Source organism: Leptonychotes weddellii, chromosome 2 (assembly GCF_054177405.1).
Source record: "Leptonychotes weddellii isolate Sample4059 chromosome 2, ASM5417740v2, whole genome shotgun sequence".
In the NCBI taxonomy this organism is placed as follows: Eukaryota; Metazoa; Chordata; class Mammalia; order Carnivora; family Phocidae; genus Leptonychotes; species Leptonychotes weddellii.
This window is the reverse complement of record NC_138370.1, coordinates 128,758,827-128,777,958: the sequence shown is the minus strand read 5'-3', so window position 1 is coordinate 128,777,958 and position 19,132 is coordinate 128,758,827. Positions and strand designations below refer to the sequence as shown.

General features: G+C 35.1%; 1 protein-coding gene and 1 long non-coding RNA gene across 2 annotated transcripts in view; one reads left to right on the top strand and one right to left on the bottom strand.

The window, feature by feature from the left end:
• Positions 1-19,132, top strand: part of LOC145720187 (uncharacterized) — a 155,367-nt gene that overhangs the window by 75,751 nt on the left and 60,484 nt on the right. The window lies entirely within an intron of this gene.
• LOC145720354 (large ribosomal subunit protein eL39-like) lies at positions 674-1,603 on the bottom strand. The gene has a single exon (XM_081813080.1). The coding sequence runs from the start codon at positions 1,372-1,374 to the stop codon at positions 1,219-1,221; it is 156 nt and encodes a 51-aa protein (XP_081669206.1). The 5' UTR covers positions 1,375-1,603; the 3' UTR covers positions 674-1,218.

The following is a 19,132-nucleotide window of genomic DNA, read 5'->3' as shown; positions in this document are numbered from 1 at the left end:
GCCGACGGAGGCCCCTCCCCTGCCGTCTATCCTCCCCAATATCGCCTCGGATTCACTTCTCCGCACGTCCTACCTTCCAGAAAGTGGTCGCTTTTCTGATGAGAGAGTTGTTGCTATTTTTTTCTTCGATCTCCTGTTGAGTTTGTAGGTGTTCAGAATGGTTTGATCCCTATCCAGCTGAATTCCTGAGAGGAGACGAAATCCAGGTCTCCTACTCCTCCGCCATCTTGCTCCACCCCCTGCAGTTGATTTTTATCTCAGAATTCCCATCAGGATGCACAACAGATAAGAGACATTCAATGAATGCTTGCCAAAGGAATGAATGAATGAAAGTTAAAATTCAATGACATTAAAGGGAAAATTACATTTCTTCTCATAGTAGATGGAGATTGTAGTCACAGGAAATTTTATCTTATATGCAGCTATTTTTATTATGGCTTCTAAAATCAGAATGCCTTTGGGGGAAAAAATCTAGAGTGCATTTGTTCTAAACTTTAGTAAAACTCTTTCAAAAAATTGTCTTAGTATACAGGCTGACTTAGAAAAAGTTATAGTGCTAATGGATCAGCTAGGTATTTACAGAGACATGGACACAGACATAAACACTTTCAAATATATACACTTAGGAACTTAAAAGAATTATATATATCCATGGAAACACAATCATATGCACATTAGCAAAAAAAAAATTTTTTAAGTATTCTCAGGTAAAAATAGAGAACTTGACTAATATTTGTTTTTATTAGACAATTTTTATAAAAATAGTTTAAAATATGAATTATCAACAATGAATATACACATATATATTAATAAAATCTATAAATACTACTTTTCAAACTATGAATTGCATGTATTCCAGGATTACCTCTTAAACTAGTTTTCTTGGTATTGTAAATAAAAATTTTTACACAGAAGAGTGTCTTCTAAAATGGCTTATTATGTTTAAAAACCAAAATATTTCCTCTTTCCTAAGTGCCATTTATTTATTTATTTTTATTTTTATTTATTTATTTTTTTAGAGCCGAAAGTTCTCACATTTATTACTGAACCAACCTACTGGTGCAGAGGCATAGTCACAGAGAAAAATCATTTCCATGATAAGACAAGTCTATGGCCAGGTAGGAAGGATGTTTACAGAATGATAGAACACATGATCTTCACGCAGCGTAATTAAATATGTGTGCCAATTAAGTGTGTCATCTCATGATGTGTGACGCCTTATAGACCCAGCTTGGTTCTTCTCCAGTGCCTCCTCTTGGAGTTGTACCTGATTTTATTACCAGTTGTCATCCAAATCCACTGGGGAATGGGATGATTCTGCTTTTGTTTCTTGGCCAGGAATCGCTTGACTCTGAAAGTCTTGTGAGAAGACATGGCGAGCAGTCAGCCACGCAGAGCAGGATGGTGGCGAAAAAGAGAAAGCTTCCTAAGTGCCTTTTAAACATTGAGGTATTTTTCTATTTTATCCTTTGTGGCTTTCCCAACCTTCCTTTTGTTAAATGTTTTCTATTTGAAAACTGGATAGGAAAGTGCATAATATGTATTTTATACTTACTTTTAAAGGAGATTCACTTTAAAATTTTCACCTGAAGTGTTAAAAGTGGCTATAAATGAATAGGCCAAAAAAAATTTTAAACATTCCTTCATTTTCAAAGAATGTTACCTTGTAAGTAATGTTATAATAATGGGAAAGAGGGGTACCTGTGTGGCTCTTTATTTTGGCTCAGGTCATAGTCTTGGGTGATGGGATTGCCCAAGCCAGGAGTCCACTTGAGGATTTCTCTCCCTCTCCCTCTGCCCCTCCACCCCCCACGCTCACTTGCATGCATGCATGCATGTGCTCTCTCTCTCTCTCTGCTCTCTAAAATAAATAAATATTTGAAAAAATAAAATAATGGGAAGGAATTAAAAGCTTAAAAAAAGTGACACTGACAATTATATCAATTTTCACTTTTTCATATTCTCTTCCAGTTTTCTTCTAAACATATATATAATTTTACTTGGTTTGTAATCATAATTGTTGATTCGCAAACTGACCCCTATACACAGAGGACACAGTATGACAGAAGGAAGAGGCAAACCACTCCATATGGGTAGGTGAGAGTTTTAAGAAGCTAGGGAACTTACACATGAGGCTTGTCTTAGGCACCTGGTCCAGAGTAGACCTCTACATCAGGGGCCAGAATCTTAACAGATTATGTAGAGGCATCAACTGGATTCAGCCACATATTCTGTCCAGAAGGTCTCAACACATTGTTCTCTCAAGTCTGTGACCTTGAATATGGCTCCCACTGTGGGAACCATGGGCAGAGGGTAGGGTCCAAGGATGGGGGAGGGGTAAGGAGCCTCTGATTGCTCACTTTGCTCCAGGGTCAACCCGCAGTTACTTCCTCTCCATGACCTCCTTTAACAATAATACAAAACTACTTTGTATTCTGCCTTATTCACTTTATAGTTTATCTTTTTTTTTTTTAATTTTATTTATTTTTGAGAGAGAGAGAATGACAGAGAGAGAGAGAATGAGAGGGGTGAGGGTCTGAGGGAGAAGCAGACTCCCTGCTGAGCAGGGAGCCCGATGCGGGACTCGATCCCGGGACTTCAGGATCATGACCTGAGCCTAAGGCAGTCGCTTAACCAACTGAGCCACCCAGGCACCCTATATTTTATCTTTAACATCATTTTATGCTGCTTCATGGTAATTACCAAAAGATTTTAAGTTTTCTTAGTTTATATGTCATTGTATCAGTTAACACTGTTTTAAAACTAGTTTTTAAACCTTTCTCATTTCAATCCTATAGTTGGTTATTTTTAACAATAGCTTTTAAAGCGGACACTTAGAGTTGTAACAAGAAAAAAACTACTTTTAGATTTTCTGTGGCATCTTTGTTCTATATAATTTCTTAGAGCTACTATCCTATGTCTTTCCTTAGTAGTTCTAAACATCTTATTGCTTAAAAACTAAAACTTTTCTGAAAATCTCTTTTCTGTATAACTTAAAAGCTGCCTCAGTTTTAAAGTTCACACTCAAACTTGCTACTCTAGCTGATATATTTCCTTGCGATAAACTGAAGTATGCCCCCCACCAAAAGTAGTTTTCTTAATTACCTCTCTTTCAAGCCCCCATTCTGCCTAATAGTGTTAACTATACACTCTATTCTTGGTAGATTTAATCAATCCAGGGTTTTCCCAGATAGTTTGGGGTTTTCTCAGGCAAGTTACCATATTCTGTCACATTACCTAAGTTCCAGGTATTCTAGGTTACATAGTGTCAAAGGACTGGGGCTATGGGGCTGATCTCCAGTCATCATTGTCCAGACTATCCTCTCTGGAGGGGCCCATTGCCCCAGCTGGTCTGCAGACATTATCAGCCCTCCACACCTGTCTTCTCAGAGGTCCAGTTTCCCATTTTTATCTCGGATTCAGACTCCACAAATTATGCTACTAACTGCTGGCACAGTTTCCAACAGGTCAACCAGCTTTCTCACATTTTCTGCACACTTCTTAGAGGCATAGAATAAATGGACCCCACTACTCTCAGTCACCTCCAAACTAAGCAAAATTACTTCAGCATCTCTCCACCTCAATACATTGTGAAGTCTCTCTACTTAAGGGCTTAACCACCATGATGGCACAAGTAACTCAGCAAGGTGCAAGATTCCAGGAGTTTGTGAGCATCAGATGATAAAGCAGTATATTTTGAGAAGTCCACATGGAAAAAGTAAGGATTGAGCTAACCATAAAGAATGATTAGGATTGGGGGGCCTGAGTGGCTTAGTTGGTTAAGTGTCCAACTCTTTGTTTTGGCTCCGTTTTGGCTCCGATCATGATCTCAGGATCCTGATCTCAGGGTCATGAGATCGAGCCCATGTCAGTCTCCGTACTCCATAGTGAGTCTGCTGGAGATTCTCTCCCTGTGCCCCTCCTCCCCAGTCTCTCTCTCTCTCTCTCTCTCTCTCTAAAATAATAAATAAATCTTAAAAAAATGAATAGGTTTACAAAGACACATGAGAGTGAGAACATACTGGATATTTTGAGGACATGGGCAAAAGCATAGAGTCTTGGAATGCTCAAATATAATTAAAATGGAAATTTTTTAAGAATGCAAATATATCTATCTGATCAAGGTCCTATTAATAACTGATAGAAGAACTACTATGATGTTTCTTTTTCATTCTAATGCAAATATGACTTTTCTGATTATCTTTCCCTTTACATGTTTGAGAAAAAAGGAGGTAGCATAGGTAGAACAATGATTCTACTTGATCATATAATAAGGTTCCCCAAGGAAGCCTTCTCTCACAGAATAACTAGATTCTTCCTTATTGCTGGTCCCTGGCCTCTGGCAAGTTCTTTCTCTTCCAGGTGGCTAAACATTAGGATGTGTCCTTTCTAGTCTCCACACCAATATCTAAATTGGCTGCGAAGAACAGGAATGCTATCCAAAACTTGAAAGATTATTGGTTAAACCCATATATATTTTTAATAAAAAGCAACACCCTTTGGATTTCAGGACACACAAAAAAATTAATGGGTGCTAGTATTAGGATAGCAGTAAAAATTTCATAGAGGAATTCATGAAAGGATGATCTATGGGTTGAAGGAGGTTGAAGACAATTATAAATTGGAGATCATTCAGATCCTAATGGAGGGTTAGAATTTGGAGAGCCATTGGCCTTCCACCAAAAAGCAATAAAGAAATTGCCACAATCTTTGGAAGTGGATTCTAAAGACCAAGAAGAGCAGCCGCTTGTCTCCAAATTCACAAAATGCAAAACTGAGAAAAGACTCACTATCCGTCTCAAACCAGGTGACTCAATTGCTTCCTCAGTCACAACAGATGAGAGTTTTAAATTTTGCCTCCACTTGGCTCATAGGATTATTTATTATTTATGGAGTGCGTTTTACTAATATAAAATTAATTAGTAAATGTTCAGAAAGCACTTTGAAGAGGAGGAGTTATATGAGTGCTAAGTATTATCATTATCATAAAACACATAAAAGTCACAGAATGATGTAAGCTACGTAGGTGGAGAAGGACTGTGCCACATGGCACTCAAGGAGAATATGGCAAAGGGAGAGGCTCCTCAGGGACAGCGTGCATGGGCACCCCTGAAGAACAGGTAGGCTGACGGTGGGTGGGGGGCAGGAGGGCTTACCCTTGCTCCTCAGGGAAAGTCTCTGAAGGGATCAAACTAGTTAATTTCATTTGTATTTTAAAATTCTTGAAGTAATGATTTTTATAAATATAAGAGCAATATAGGGAGCCTGGGTGGTTCAGTTAGTTGAACGACTGCCTTATGGCTCAGGCATGATCCTGGAGTCCTGGGGATCGAGCCCTGCGTAGGGCTCCCTGCTCAGTGGGGAGTCTGCTTCTCCCTCTGACCCACTTGTGCTCTCTCTCCCTCACACTCTCCCTCAAATAAATAAATAAAAATATTTTTTAAAAAATAGGAGCAATATATATCCCAAATAAAAGAAAAATAAGAATGAATAAGATTGATAAATTTTAATCATTAGAATCTGTTTTGCTTGTTAATTTTTGTGAGAAATCTTTCCAGCAAAATTAAAGCATTCATGAAAAGTATGTTGAAACTGCTGAAGTAAAATTGGGGAATTTTACTTTTAAAAAGAATTTTTTTTATTAAAAGAATACAAGATAGTTTATATGTATCTATTTCTAATGATGTATGCTGACAATAGAGACATTAATATTTATGTTCACAATATGCTATTTTACCTTTAGGATGTGGTAGACGGAAGTTTTAAGTCTTAATTTTTAATAATTGAAACATCAAAATGCTTCACTGCTAGACATTTTTAGTGGTGTGATTTAAAATTTTAGTTGGAAAAAAATATTTGTGAAAAGGAAAAATAATTAAATAAAAAATAATAAAGTTTTAGTTGGAAACAAGAATAGGGGATTTCATTTCTTCCCATTAGCTGTGCCATATGCTCAGATAGCAGTTGGCCTGAAAGTCAAACAAACGTGCTGACTTGTTCCATGGTACACACAGATGAACAAATACTTTTTATGTTTTGATTCGTAAGCTAATCAAATTAAGACAAAGATAAATGTTCACATACACATGACAGTGTTTCCTAGCACTCCAAAAAATCAATACCTTGATAAACCCACTGAGTCTGGCTTGTATTTTTAATAAAAGCCTCAGACAACTTTTCTGGTTGCCATATCTTGACAACATCTAGATTCTAGGGGAACAGTTTAATATATTGTGCAGAATGTAACTTCACAATAAACAGCTTTAATAATCAGTCACTTTACATATTCACGTTAACATTTAGCTTAATTAGCTATAAGAGAATCCCAGAAATGTTTTCCAAATTGCTACTGTTAATCCTGATGAATTAACAAAAGTCTAGTAAAAATGTTTTATCTTGGCTCTAATGTGTTTTATGTCCATGTTAATTCAATCAACTCCTTGTGCTCCATAAACAGTATGTGAGAAATAATATGTAGATAGACTCTGGTTTCATCCATTTAAAGAATTAATAAAAAGTACAACTCATCAGAAAGCCACTTTTTCTGAAATTGCTAAATAATCCTCAGTATCATTACCATTTCATTATTGCACCTGAATAGCTTCAGGATATACTTGGTGAATAAATAAAACAATTAGAAAAAATTAAGGCATATTACTGAAATCAAAACAAGTTTTTCTATTGCTCATGTTAACTACACCAAAGACCCAATTTCTGTCAAATAAGTAGTCTATTTTCAACCAATATTTTACATAATAATACTTTGGGAGAATGGAATTTGTATGTCTAGCATTGTTTTTAGAGGAGTACTTAAAAGAACTGGATATTGACAAAGTTTAATTTTCCTTTTGGATTCAGGAATACACACACATACACATGCATGTGCACGCACACATGCACGCACATGCACACACATACAGGGGAAACTACCTTCCAAATCAATAAAACCCTTTGCAAATAGGAAGAACATCTGCATCTTAGAAAACTCAGGTAAGAATGACAGAAACACTTAGTTCATTTGCCTTTAAAATTAATTTTTATTCATTAACCAAAATTTTACATTTGTGAATCAAGATAGTAGTCACGGTAGTGATCTCAGATTTTGGCTGTAAGATAAGTGAGAGTTACATGTTAGAGTGGCCTATACAATTTAATTTTCCTTCTAGAGATCAGAAAAGAATCCTAATCCTAACTCTAACCCTAACTATGCTGATAATAACCAAAGGACAAATCTCTACCTAGAATGCTTACCTTCCCTAGGTTTGAAAGTCCTGAAGAGAAAATATTGTCCTACATATCCTTTTAAAATTAGGAAACCAGAATGGGTGATTTGCAAAGTCCCTTCCAGTTCCAAGAGGCTATGTGTCTCTCATTTTAGGAACTTTACACTGGAGGGAAGATTGAAGTCATTCTCCCTATTAAACAAATTCTTGTTTACAAGAATCACTTTTATATCAGCTTATGACAAGAGGAAACAATAAATAAAATGTACCTGTGTTCCTATAGGGTGAATTATTACAAAATTACCAATATTCGAGTTTTTAAAACTACAAAACCAGCATTTTTTAGATAGATCTATTAGAAGGACACAGTTGAGATGAATAAAAAATATACTCCAAGATTTTGCCACCAATTTCATACTATAATCATCACGTTTTCATTGAGGCTTATTCCATGGCAAGCTGTATTGAGTAAAATATACAGGCATACATACGTGGGAGTGGAAGAGGCTGCTTTAGGATAACAGGATTGTAAGTTACCAGGGTTTTACTATATAAATTAGTCATTTATTTTTTCCCCCAAATTTTAAACACTCTTCTAGACTCATTGAGTTGGTCAGATTGTAGATATTTAGAGGAAAACACTTGTCATAGTGAAGTGACTTTTAGGGATTTTTATTTTATTATGAACGAAAAATGTTCATTGGCATCATACTTCCATAGAAATATTAAGATATTAATTTTTATGTGCAAGGTGAAAACATAATTTGGAATATATTTAAATGGTCAAAGTGGTTTTTAAGTAAAATGAAATTTCTAAAAACATAAGACTTGAAAATTTCACCTGCATTGAATATCTAATTAATGTTAGCTCTTTAGGGAGTATCATCTATTTAGGGAATGACTATTAAGCAATGAAAAGTAAATTTTTTATAGGTACTTGATTCTGTTTTCAAACAAAAATCAAATAAATGTAGGTATTTCAAACTAATCAATATTTAGTATGGTCATTTCAACATATATTGATATGGATATATCAAGCATACATACACACAAGCATACAAGCATACATGGAGTGTTGTACATATGGGTATATTATATATAAAATGTAAAATATATAATATCAAGTATATAATATAATCCAAAAATATGTTACTGACTGAATTGTGTCCCCTCAAAATTCATATGTCAAATCCTAACCCCTAGTAACCTCAGAATCTGACTGTATTTGGAGATAGGGTCTCTAGAGAGGTAATTAAATTATGGGAAGTCATTAAGGTGGGCCCAATGCAGTGTGGCCGATGTCCTTATAAGAAGAGGAAATTTGGACACAGACGTACACAAAGGGAAGGCCATGTGAAAACTATGGCCATATACAAACCAAGGAGGGAAACCTCAGGAGAAACCAACCCTGCCAACGCCTTGATCTCAGCCTTCTGGCCTCAAGAACTGTGAGAAAATAAATTTTTGTGTTGTCTAAGCCAGAAAAAAAGAAAGGAAAAAAATTAGGACACAGATATGTACAGAGGGAAGATGATGTGAAGACATAAGGAGGAAAAACAGTCATCTATAAGCCAAGGAGAGAGGCCTCAGAAGAAACCAAACCTGCCAACACCTTTATCTCAGACTTCCAGCCTCCAGAACTGTGAGAAAATAAATTTCTGTTGTTGAAGCCACCCAGTCTGTGGTACTTTGTTATGGCAGCCCAAACTAGTACTACCAGTATACTTGCCAATAAGTATAATAATATAGTATATAAGTATATAAAACAAAACTAATATTTTACAGTTCTTGTAGTTTACATTTATTAGTGATCTTGTTCATCATTGTATACCCCTTGCCTAGCACAATGTCTTACACATAGAAAATGCTTAATAAACATGAATACAATAAATTACTTAACTTGTAAAGAGGCATTTCTTCCACCCACATTTTGTGTGCTCCAAAGAAAAACATTAAACTATATTGAAACATAAATACTTTGGATTAAAGTTGCCTCCCAATTCATAAATAATATGATAGTTTATTCTAAAAGCTTTTATTATTGTTATTCTCTTATCCTATCCAACTACTGTTTCCAAACTGTGTATGTCATCCCATGCCTCTAACAATCCCATGAGTCTATGAATAATGATGAATAATCTCCCAGAGTTTCTTAAAGATGTTTTGATTAAGGTATTTGAAAGGCAGAGTTGAGCCCTAAAATACTCATAATTACACAAAATGTAAATTGTCTAAATACACCTGTAAAAGATATTAACAAAATGGATTTAAAAATACAACCCAACTATATGTTGTCTACAAGAAACTCACTTCAAATAACAATATAGTTCATTCACAACTGCACCAAGAATAATAAGATACCTAGGAATAAACTTCACCAAGGAGGTGAAAGACCCATACTCTGAAAACTATAAAACATCAATCAATGAAAGAAATCAAAGATGACACAAAGAAATGGAAAGATACTAAGTGCTCATGGGTTTGGAGAACAAATAACGTTAAAATGTCCATACCACTCAAAGCAATCTACAGATTTAATGCAATCCCTATCAAAACACCAACAACATTTTTCACAAAACCAGAACAAATAATCCTAAAATTTGTAAGGAAACAAAAAGAACCTGAATAACCAAAACAATCTTGAGAAAGAAGAACAAAACTGGAAGTGTCATAATCCCAGATTTCAAAAGTATTATAAAGCTGTAGTAATCAAAATATTATGGGACTGGCACAAAAATAGACACATAGATCAATAGAACAGAATAGAGAGCCCAGAAATAAAGCCACAATTATATTGTCAATTAATCTTTGACAAAGGAAGCAAGAATATCCAATGGGAAAAAGACAGTCTCTTCAGCAAATGGTGTTGGGAAAACTGGACAGCTACATCCAAGAGAATAAAACTGGACCACTTTCTTATACCATACACAAAATAAACTCAAAATGAATTAAGGACCTAAATGTGAGACCTGAAACCATAAAAATCCTTGAAGAGAGCATAAGCAGTAATGTCTCTGACATCGGCCATAGCAACTTTTTTCTAGATAAGTCCCCTGAGGCAAGGGAAACAAACTATTGGGACTACATCGAAATAAAAAGCTTCTGTACAGCAAAGGAAACAATCAACAAAACTAAAAGACAGCCTATGGAATGAGAGAAGATATTTGCAAATGACATATCTAAGAAAGAGTTAGTACGTTTAACAGCAATTTTTGAAAAAAAATTTTTTAAACAGCTATTGATATATGCAACAACCTGAATGAATCACCAGAGAATTTTGCCGAGTGATAAAAAGCAAAATCTAAAAAGTTGCATATTGTAGGATTCCAATTATATAACATTCTTGAAATGACAAAATTATAGAAAAGGAGAAGAGACTAGTGGTTGCCAGGGAGTTAAGGAGGGTAAGGGGACTGAAGGCAAGTAGATGTGGCTATAAACAACAACAACAACAACATGAGGGACCCTTGTAATGGACATGTTAGGTATCTTGGCCATATCATTATAGATATCCCAATTATGATACTGTGTTATAGTTTTGCAATTTGTTACCATTGGGGGAAACTGAGTAAAATATACCAGAGATCCCTCTGTATTATTTCTTGCAACATATGAGTCTAATTGTCACAAAATAAAAAACATTTAATTAAAAAATTTTGAAACACAAATACACAAACTTATTCTCTTCCTCTGAGGTGGAGTATCCTGTAAGATAACTGAACCAGAGCCTTTAATAAATTAATGTCATGAAAAATTTTAAAATGAGGGCAGAGTATTGAAGCTGTTCTAGATTTGAAAAGATAAGAAGTATAGTAACCAAATGCAATGTGAAGATTTTGATTTGACTTTTGTTCAACAACAACAAAAAAAATTGTAGAAGACCATTGAGGACAACTATAGATATTTGAATATGAACTTGGTGATAGAGGCTGTTCAGGAATTATTGGTAATTTCGTTAGGTATTACAATGGTCATATTTTTTTAATATTCTTATTTTTTAGAGGGGAAATAAAATATTTAAGGGTGAATGTCATGATGCAATTATTTTTCTGCAACTACTTTAAAATGTTCCAGAAAAATAGATGAAATATTGTAAGGTGTTCACAGTTCTTAAATTTGTGTGATGGATATATGGAGGTTTATTAAACTATTATCTTATAAAATTTCTCTTGATCCCATTCCTTCACCATGTATAGTTCCATTTCTTTATTACCTTTTTTCAGCAAAATCTTTGAAAGAATGGTCAGTGGTCACTGTCTCTGGTCCCTCTACATCCATTCTCTTTGAAACCATCTCTAACCATTCTCTTCCCCTGCCACTCCTAAAACTTCTTGCATCAAGATCATTAGTTACCTCTATAATGCTAATCCAATGGTCAATTTTCAATACTCATTTGCTTATCTTGAGCTATCAGCAACATTTGACACAGTTGTTTCCCTTCCTTATCCCTGATACACTTCTATTGGTTTCCAGGACACTACTTTCTCTTGCTTTTCCTCCAACCTTTGCTAGTTGCTCCCTCTCAGTCTTCTTTGCTTGGTCTTCCTCTTCTTCCGAATCTCTTAATATGGGAGTGCTCCAGTGACCATATCCTGGTCTTCTCTATCTATACTTACTCCCCTGAGAATCTCTTCTAGTCTCAGATCCTAATCTATATATTGAAGAATGCCAAATTTATATTACTATCCCAGACTCTATCCTACCAATTCTATACTTAAAACATATCCCAATTCAAACACTTTTCATTTCCTCCACCTCTACCACTCTGGTCCAAATCAACATCATCTTGTGCTTGAATTGTTATAATCATTTCCTATCTTGTGGTTCTGCTTCCACCCTTGCCCTCTATAATTTACTTTCCACAAAGCAGTCAGGGAGATCCCATTAAGAAAAGAGATCAGATCATCATAGTGTTCTGCCCAAAGCCCCCTAAAAATCACATTTCACTCAGAGAAAAAGCCAAAATTATTACAATGACCCACAGAGCCCTGTATGACCAAGGCCTTGGTACCTCTCATAATTACTCCCTCATTACTGTTTTCCTCATTCACTGCTTCAGTCACACTGCCCTCCTAACATGCCCTTCTAGGCATACCTCTCCCTCATGGCCTTTGTGGAGTTGTTCCTTCTGCCTGTAACATCCCAGATACCTGTATGGCCAACAACATCTTCTGTTTCAAGTCTCTCAGATTTTACCTTCTCAGGAGGCCTAACCTGACTGCTCTATTTAATATCATATCCTGCCACCATCATCTCACACACACTCCCACATTTCTGATCTTTACCTAGCTCTACTTTTCCTATAGTACCTAAGATCTTTTTACCAGTTATATATCTTATTTATTAATTATATATATCAATATATATTATTATTTATTCATTATACCTTGTTGGCTATTTCCCCTCAGTAAAATGTAATATCCATAAGGAAAGAGATCTTTGTTCCTACTACTGTACCTAGTCCATAGTAGAACATCTACAAGTATTTGCTAAATGAATGAATTTTGATTTTAGTATTACCATTATTATTCATATGTGCTGAAAAATAAGCAGACCAAATATTATATTTACTAGTTCTACATGTTTTCCAAGCTCATCAGTCCAATGAATCCATAATGTAAAATAATCCATTTTATACTTCACATCAAGTCTATATTTATTTCTGAGAGTGTCCTATATCTTGCTCATATTAACACTTGATTTTCTATTCTTTCTGCTCAGAGGGACAGAGTCAAACACAAAAATGAAACTCACAACATGTGGAAAGATTACCCTGGGTATCTTAATGCTGGTTATTGCTGCAGTAATCATTGGACTCATTGTTTATTTTGTCATTTATGGTAAGTACTCATTGTGTCTGACTTTCTAATCACATAGAATTATTGATTCTATTATTGGGAAAATTAAGAATTTTGAGAATGGGGGAAGGAAAGAAGTCAGACAACATTATTTAGCAGAGAGAATTTCTTAAGGTTAATAATATTGATTGCAAACTTCTTTAGTAACCTTTGGCTTAGGGTATTCTAAACCCAGGGATTTGGTGTACTCTTTTTTTAATTCCTGCTAAAGATTTGGGTTCTGGGAATATGTTGATGAATAAACCATAGTTCCTACCTTTGCTGAACTTGTAACTTTTTGAAGAGATAATCAATAAGTTAACAAACAAATATAAAAGCCCAGAATATGGGATTCTAAGCTAAGATTTTTTGTTTCAAAGCCTATAATTTTTTCTTCATGTAATGTTTTCTTCTAATAAAATTCTTCCTAAAAACTAGAATATTTCCTATTGAAGGATGAAATCTAAAAGGTCAGTACAAATATAAATTTTGTTTATATTTTACATAAATACAAAAAAATTATGAGTTCCTCAAGATCAATCTTTCTTATAAACAGCACTTTGTGCCAAATTTGCTGTGTGCTGTTTTGTCACTTTCTTTAACCCACTATTTTCTAACCTTTTCAAGAATGAGGGCCTTTTTATAGGAAAAATATATTTCTACATTCCCACAAGAGAATAATTACTTTGTTGAGTAAGAAAATAAAATTCTAATATATTTAAGAACTCACTCTTAGAATTACTCATAATAATACCTATTTCCCAGAAATTATAAACTTTAGCAACTTAAAAACTTCTTAAAAAAAAAAATCCCAAATTAAATACTTCTGCATAAGAATAAGTAAGTTTTGTTAATAATGTAAGTTTTCTCAAGTCATAGTAAACCTGTGGGAACAAGACTAGACCCTCCTGAGACTGTGTAAAGTGTTTGATAGGGCTTATCTTTATAAAAGTCGTTGGTTTTTCACCTTAAGGCTACATACCTGATGTCACAATATCTTGTATGAACTAAAACATTAAATCAGAAAGACGCTTTTAAGAAGTCTACATATTTGTCACTAAATAAACCAAATCTCAGTCTGATAAACCAAATATTATGCTTTTTATCCAGATGCTTTGGCATCATATAGAGGCAGCCTTATGATGCTCCTCCTTTGAATGAAGCTTTCACTACCACATGAAGATATTCTAGTTCACTATGCCAGACTCCAAACCTGAGAGCAGTGAGCCATCTCCTCATGATAATTACCCTGTCACATATTTATTATTTAAATAAAGAGGCCAGAAAAACTGAAGCACTGTACAAATATTCACTCCCGGATACCTACCTTTTTCTGCTTCACATGACTCTATATAATGTTCTGTTTTCTATTTGGTTAACTTTTTAAGAGACAGATAAATAGGTAGAAAATAGATCAATAGGAAGGAAGGAAGGAAGGAAGGAAGGTAGAGGAGAGAGAGAGAGAAAGAAAAAGAAAAAGAAGAAAAAGAAAAGAAAAGAAAGAATAAAGAAAAGGGGTATCTGAAACTACCCAGATTCAATTCAACAAGCATTCACTGGGTTACTACTATGTATTTAATGGAAGGTAGTAGGCCAGGTGCCATAATGGAGAAATAGCAGTAATGGAGGAAATTTTCTAGAGCATCACACTAGCCTTTTGCTAAAAGTGCTCAGAATCTACAGCAGTCATCACACTTTTCCTGTAAATGGCCAAAAAGTATTTTCCACTTTGGTGGGCCATTATAGTCTCTATTACAACTACTTGAGTCTATTGTTATGAAGAAACTACCAAAAAATACTTGAAACAAATTTGTTAGGCAGGAACCCCAGAGGTGTTCAGAAAGTCCAGAAGTAAATGTCTGCTCATTCTAAAACCATGGCTTTGCAAGAAGAAGAATAGACACTCCCTTACCCAGGAAACATTTACCTGAGAACCTTCCATTTCTGCCCTTTCTGCTTCCTTCTCTGGGTTTCTTCCTTAGGTGAAATTATGTAGAGAAATCACATCTGCATCTTGAGAATGTTCCTCTAATGGCTTCAGTACAGACCCCCAACCTGCTACCACCACAGCCACAGACAGAAGGGCCTTGAAATGGTAGAAAGTCCACCTTTCTGGGTCTTTTGTCTCAGGAGAGATTCGGAAGCAATAAGCTCCTACATGGAGGCCAAACTTTGAGTCTCTTCCTTGTCTTCAGGGACATTCCCTTCCCACAGATGCCCCAAAATTCTGCTGTAGCATGGATAACATAGGCTGCACTGACCCTCCCCCCACCAAACCCATGTAAAACAGACCCTGTTGCCTCCCCTTGAACTAAAGGCTGAACTCAACTCTGAAATATACTCCGGGGACTTCATACTTAACCCTGGCCTCACCTTAGGATCACCAGGAGTACTTAAATAAAACATTGATGTTCCCACCCAGAACAGACAGACTCTGTGGGAAAGGGCACATGTGATGAGAAGTCTTAAAACTCCACATGTGATCCTAATTGGAAACCCATGCTGAGAGCCACTTATTGAAGCCTTGTTTCTCAAGCTTTTAATGTGCTTGAGATAAAAATGATAAAAATCATTTGGATGGATGTTAACTAGACTTACTGTGATGATCATTTCATAATACATACATACATCAAAATCGTTGTGTTGTACATCTGAAATTAATATATGTCAATTATGTCTCAATTTTTTTAAAAAATCACTTGAAATTTTTTTTTAATTTAATAAAAAATATAAAGAGGAGAATCAGTCAGGACATAGTCCTTCTTGGAGCTCTTAATCTTAGCTGAGTGTATCCTGGATTATTTGAAAAGTATGACTCTTCTAGGAAGGAAAAAAACAATGAAAATAACACTTAGAAGAAATCCTAGATCATAAATGTCTTTTGTTGCTCAAGGTCTAGGTTACATTTGAAGGAGAGGAGCTAATTTTTTATTATGATAGTCTGTGAGTTCCACTGAATGCCAACAAATTTACCACTATACCTTCTTTTTTTTTAAGTTTTTATTTAAATTCCAGTCAGTTAATATACAGTGTTGTTAACGTTTATGCTCATCACAAATGCATTCCTTAATCCCCATCATCTATTCAACCCATCCCCCCACCCACCTCCCCTCTGGTAACCATCAGTTCTCTATAGTTAAGAGTCTGTTTCTTGGTTTGCCTCTCTCTCTTTTTTCCTTTGTTCATTTATTTTCTTTCCTAAATTCCACATATGAGTGAAATCACGCAGCATTTGTTTATATCTGACTGCTTTATTTCACTCAGCAAAATACTCTCTAGCTCCATCCATGTCATTGCAAATGGCAAGATTTCACTCTTTTTTATGGCTGAGTAATATTCTATTGTATGTATATACCATATCTTCTTTACCCATTCATCAGTCAATTGACCATTATACATTCTAATTAAGGGTTGGTGCTCTTATAGAGTTACAGAGTTAGACAATGGCTTTCCTCTTTAGTGTTTGAAATTTATTTAGTATTCCAAGAAGTTAATATAACCTAACACTGCCTCGATGTCTGGATTCTCAACCCTAAATATTCTAATAGAAAAATAAGAAGCCATGGAGTATTTATGAATAAAAATATATAACAACAAAAATACTATGTTTCTTTGGAATTTTCTTTTTCCTGCTTTACTGAGACATAATTGACACATAACATTGTGTAAGCTGAAGATGTACAATGAATTGATTTGATACACTTATATTACAAAATTGTTATCAACATACACATATATTATTTCACATGTTTCATTGTTGGTGTATAGAACAACTGTTTTTTGCATATTGATTTTGTATCCTCAATTTTACTGAACTTGGTTAGTTCTAACAATTTTTTGCTGGGATCTATAGTATTTTCTCTATATAAGATCACATCATCTGCAAATAATGACAATTTTATTTCTTCCTTTCCAATTTGGATGCCTTTTATTTCTTTCTCTTGACTTATTACTCTGGCTGTGACTTCTAATACTATGTTGAATAGGAGTGATGAGAGTGGGCATCCTTTTCTTATTCCTGACCTTAGAAGAAAAGCTTTTAATCTTTCACCATTACGTATGATGTTGGCTATGATTTGTCACAAATGGCTTTATTATATTGAGATATGTTTCTTCTAGAACCTATGTGTTGAATGTTTTTAAGACATGAAAGAATTTTGTATTTTGACAAATGCTTTTTCTGCATATATCAGAGTATATGGTTTTTATTTTTTTTCTATTTATGCAGTGTATTTATTTATTTGTGTATACTGAACTATCCTAGCATCCCAAGATAAATCCCACATGGTCTTGGTGTATGATCTTTTCAATGTGTTGTTAAATTCAGTTTGCTAGGGGGCGCCTGGGTGGCTCAGTCATTAAGCGTCTGCCTTTGGCTCAGGTCATAATCCCAGGGTCCTGGGATGAAGCCCTGCATTGGGCTCCCTGCTCCCTGGGAAGCCTGCTTCTTCCTCTCCCACTGCCCCTGCTTGTGTTCCCTCTCTCACTGTGTCTCTCTCTGTCAAATAAATAAAATCTTTAAAAAAAAATTCAGTTTAGTAGTATTTTGTTGAGGATTTTTGCACTTATATTAATCAGGGATATTGGCCTGTAGTCTTCTTTTCATGTAGTGTCCTTACCTGGCTTTGGTATCAGAGTAACACTGGCTTCACAAAATGAATTTGAAAGTATTCCTCTTCTTCAAATTTTTGGAAGAGTTTGAGCTCTCGATCTCTTCCTCCCTCTTTCTTTCTCTCTCTCTCTCCCTCCCTCCCTCTAAACAAATTTGTTAGGCATTCCCTCTCATTGTGCCCTCCTAGTCTCTGGAATGGAGAGATACAACAGGATCTGAGAAAAGTTGCAAGAAAAAATTTAATTTCTGCTGTATTTGATGTATTAAAATAGTACAGTCCAGCTTAACACTCAACTTTTTCCTTTGCTTTACTTTTATACATTTTTTAGTTTAATTTTTTAATTTTACTTACTTAATTTGCAGTACTTACAAGTCATGACTCATTTTACTTTCTCTTTTATTCATTTTCACTTTCTAAGTGCTTTATAAATGATAAAACCTAGGACTCCATTGATTTTCCTAAATGTAATCTATGATGATCACAAAAACTAAGATAATTACCTATGCTTTAATATAATTTCTCATAGTAACAAAGCTGTCTTCAGATGGCCAAAATTTGAAAGATGGCACATTAAAATTTTACATTAAAAATTCTGAATACACCTTTGGGTAGTGTTATAATTTAATAAACATTGCTCTGTTGAAGTTATTTTAACAATCACTAGGAATCAAGATGATTGAAATGTTGCATTTTTATCAGAATTTATATTTCACTGCAATTTTATCAGAATATTATATTTCAGATGATCTTCTTAAGAATGAAAATAATTACAAAATGAAGTGAGAACTATTTTTTCTTTTCTCTCTTTCCAGAGAAGACACCTTTCTACCATCACATCAGCTTTAAAGTCAATAACATTGACTATGACAGCAAGTTTGAAAAACCATATTCACAAGAATATATGGACCTAAATAAAAAAATAGTGTCTTTGGTAAGTTGAAATTTTTGTGCATTGTCCTTTTAAATGTTATGTTCCTAGATGTGCCAGAAATCTAACAATCACCTTTCAAGTTGGAAATGATTGATAATTGCACACTATTTTTTACACTATCTTAGTTCTAGATTAAGATAGCCCTTTCAGAAAGTCAGTTAGAAAACGTGTATGGCGGGGGGAGGAAGGAAAGATGGTGGAGGAGTAGGGGAGTCTATTTCAACTGATCCCCGGAATTGAGCTGGATATCTACCAGACACTCTGATCACCCACAAAACCAGCCTGAGATGTAAGAAGATCAGGATCTCTACAAACAGAATATCGCAGGTGGTTGGTTTCAAGGTACGAAGCGGGGAGCCATGATTCTGCGGACAGATATTGGAGGATAAATGGCAGCGGGAGGGTGCCTGGCCATGGGGATCCTACACCGCTGGTGAGTGGCAGCCTCGCATGCTGGGGATGGGGCACAGACTAGCAGACTGGTAGCGGTGGGGAAAGGACTTTAGGGCAGCCCCCAGGGCGGAAACC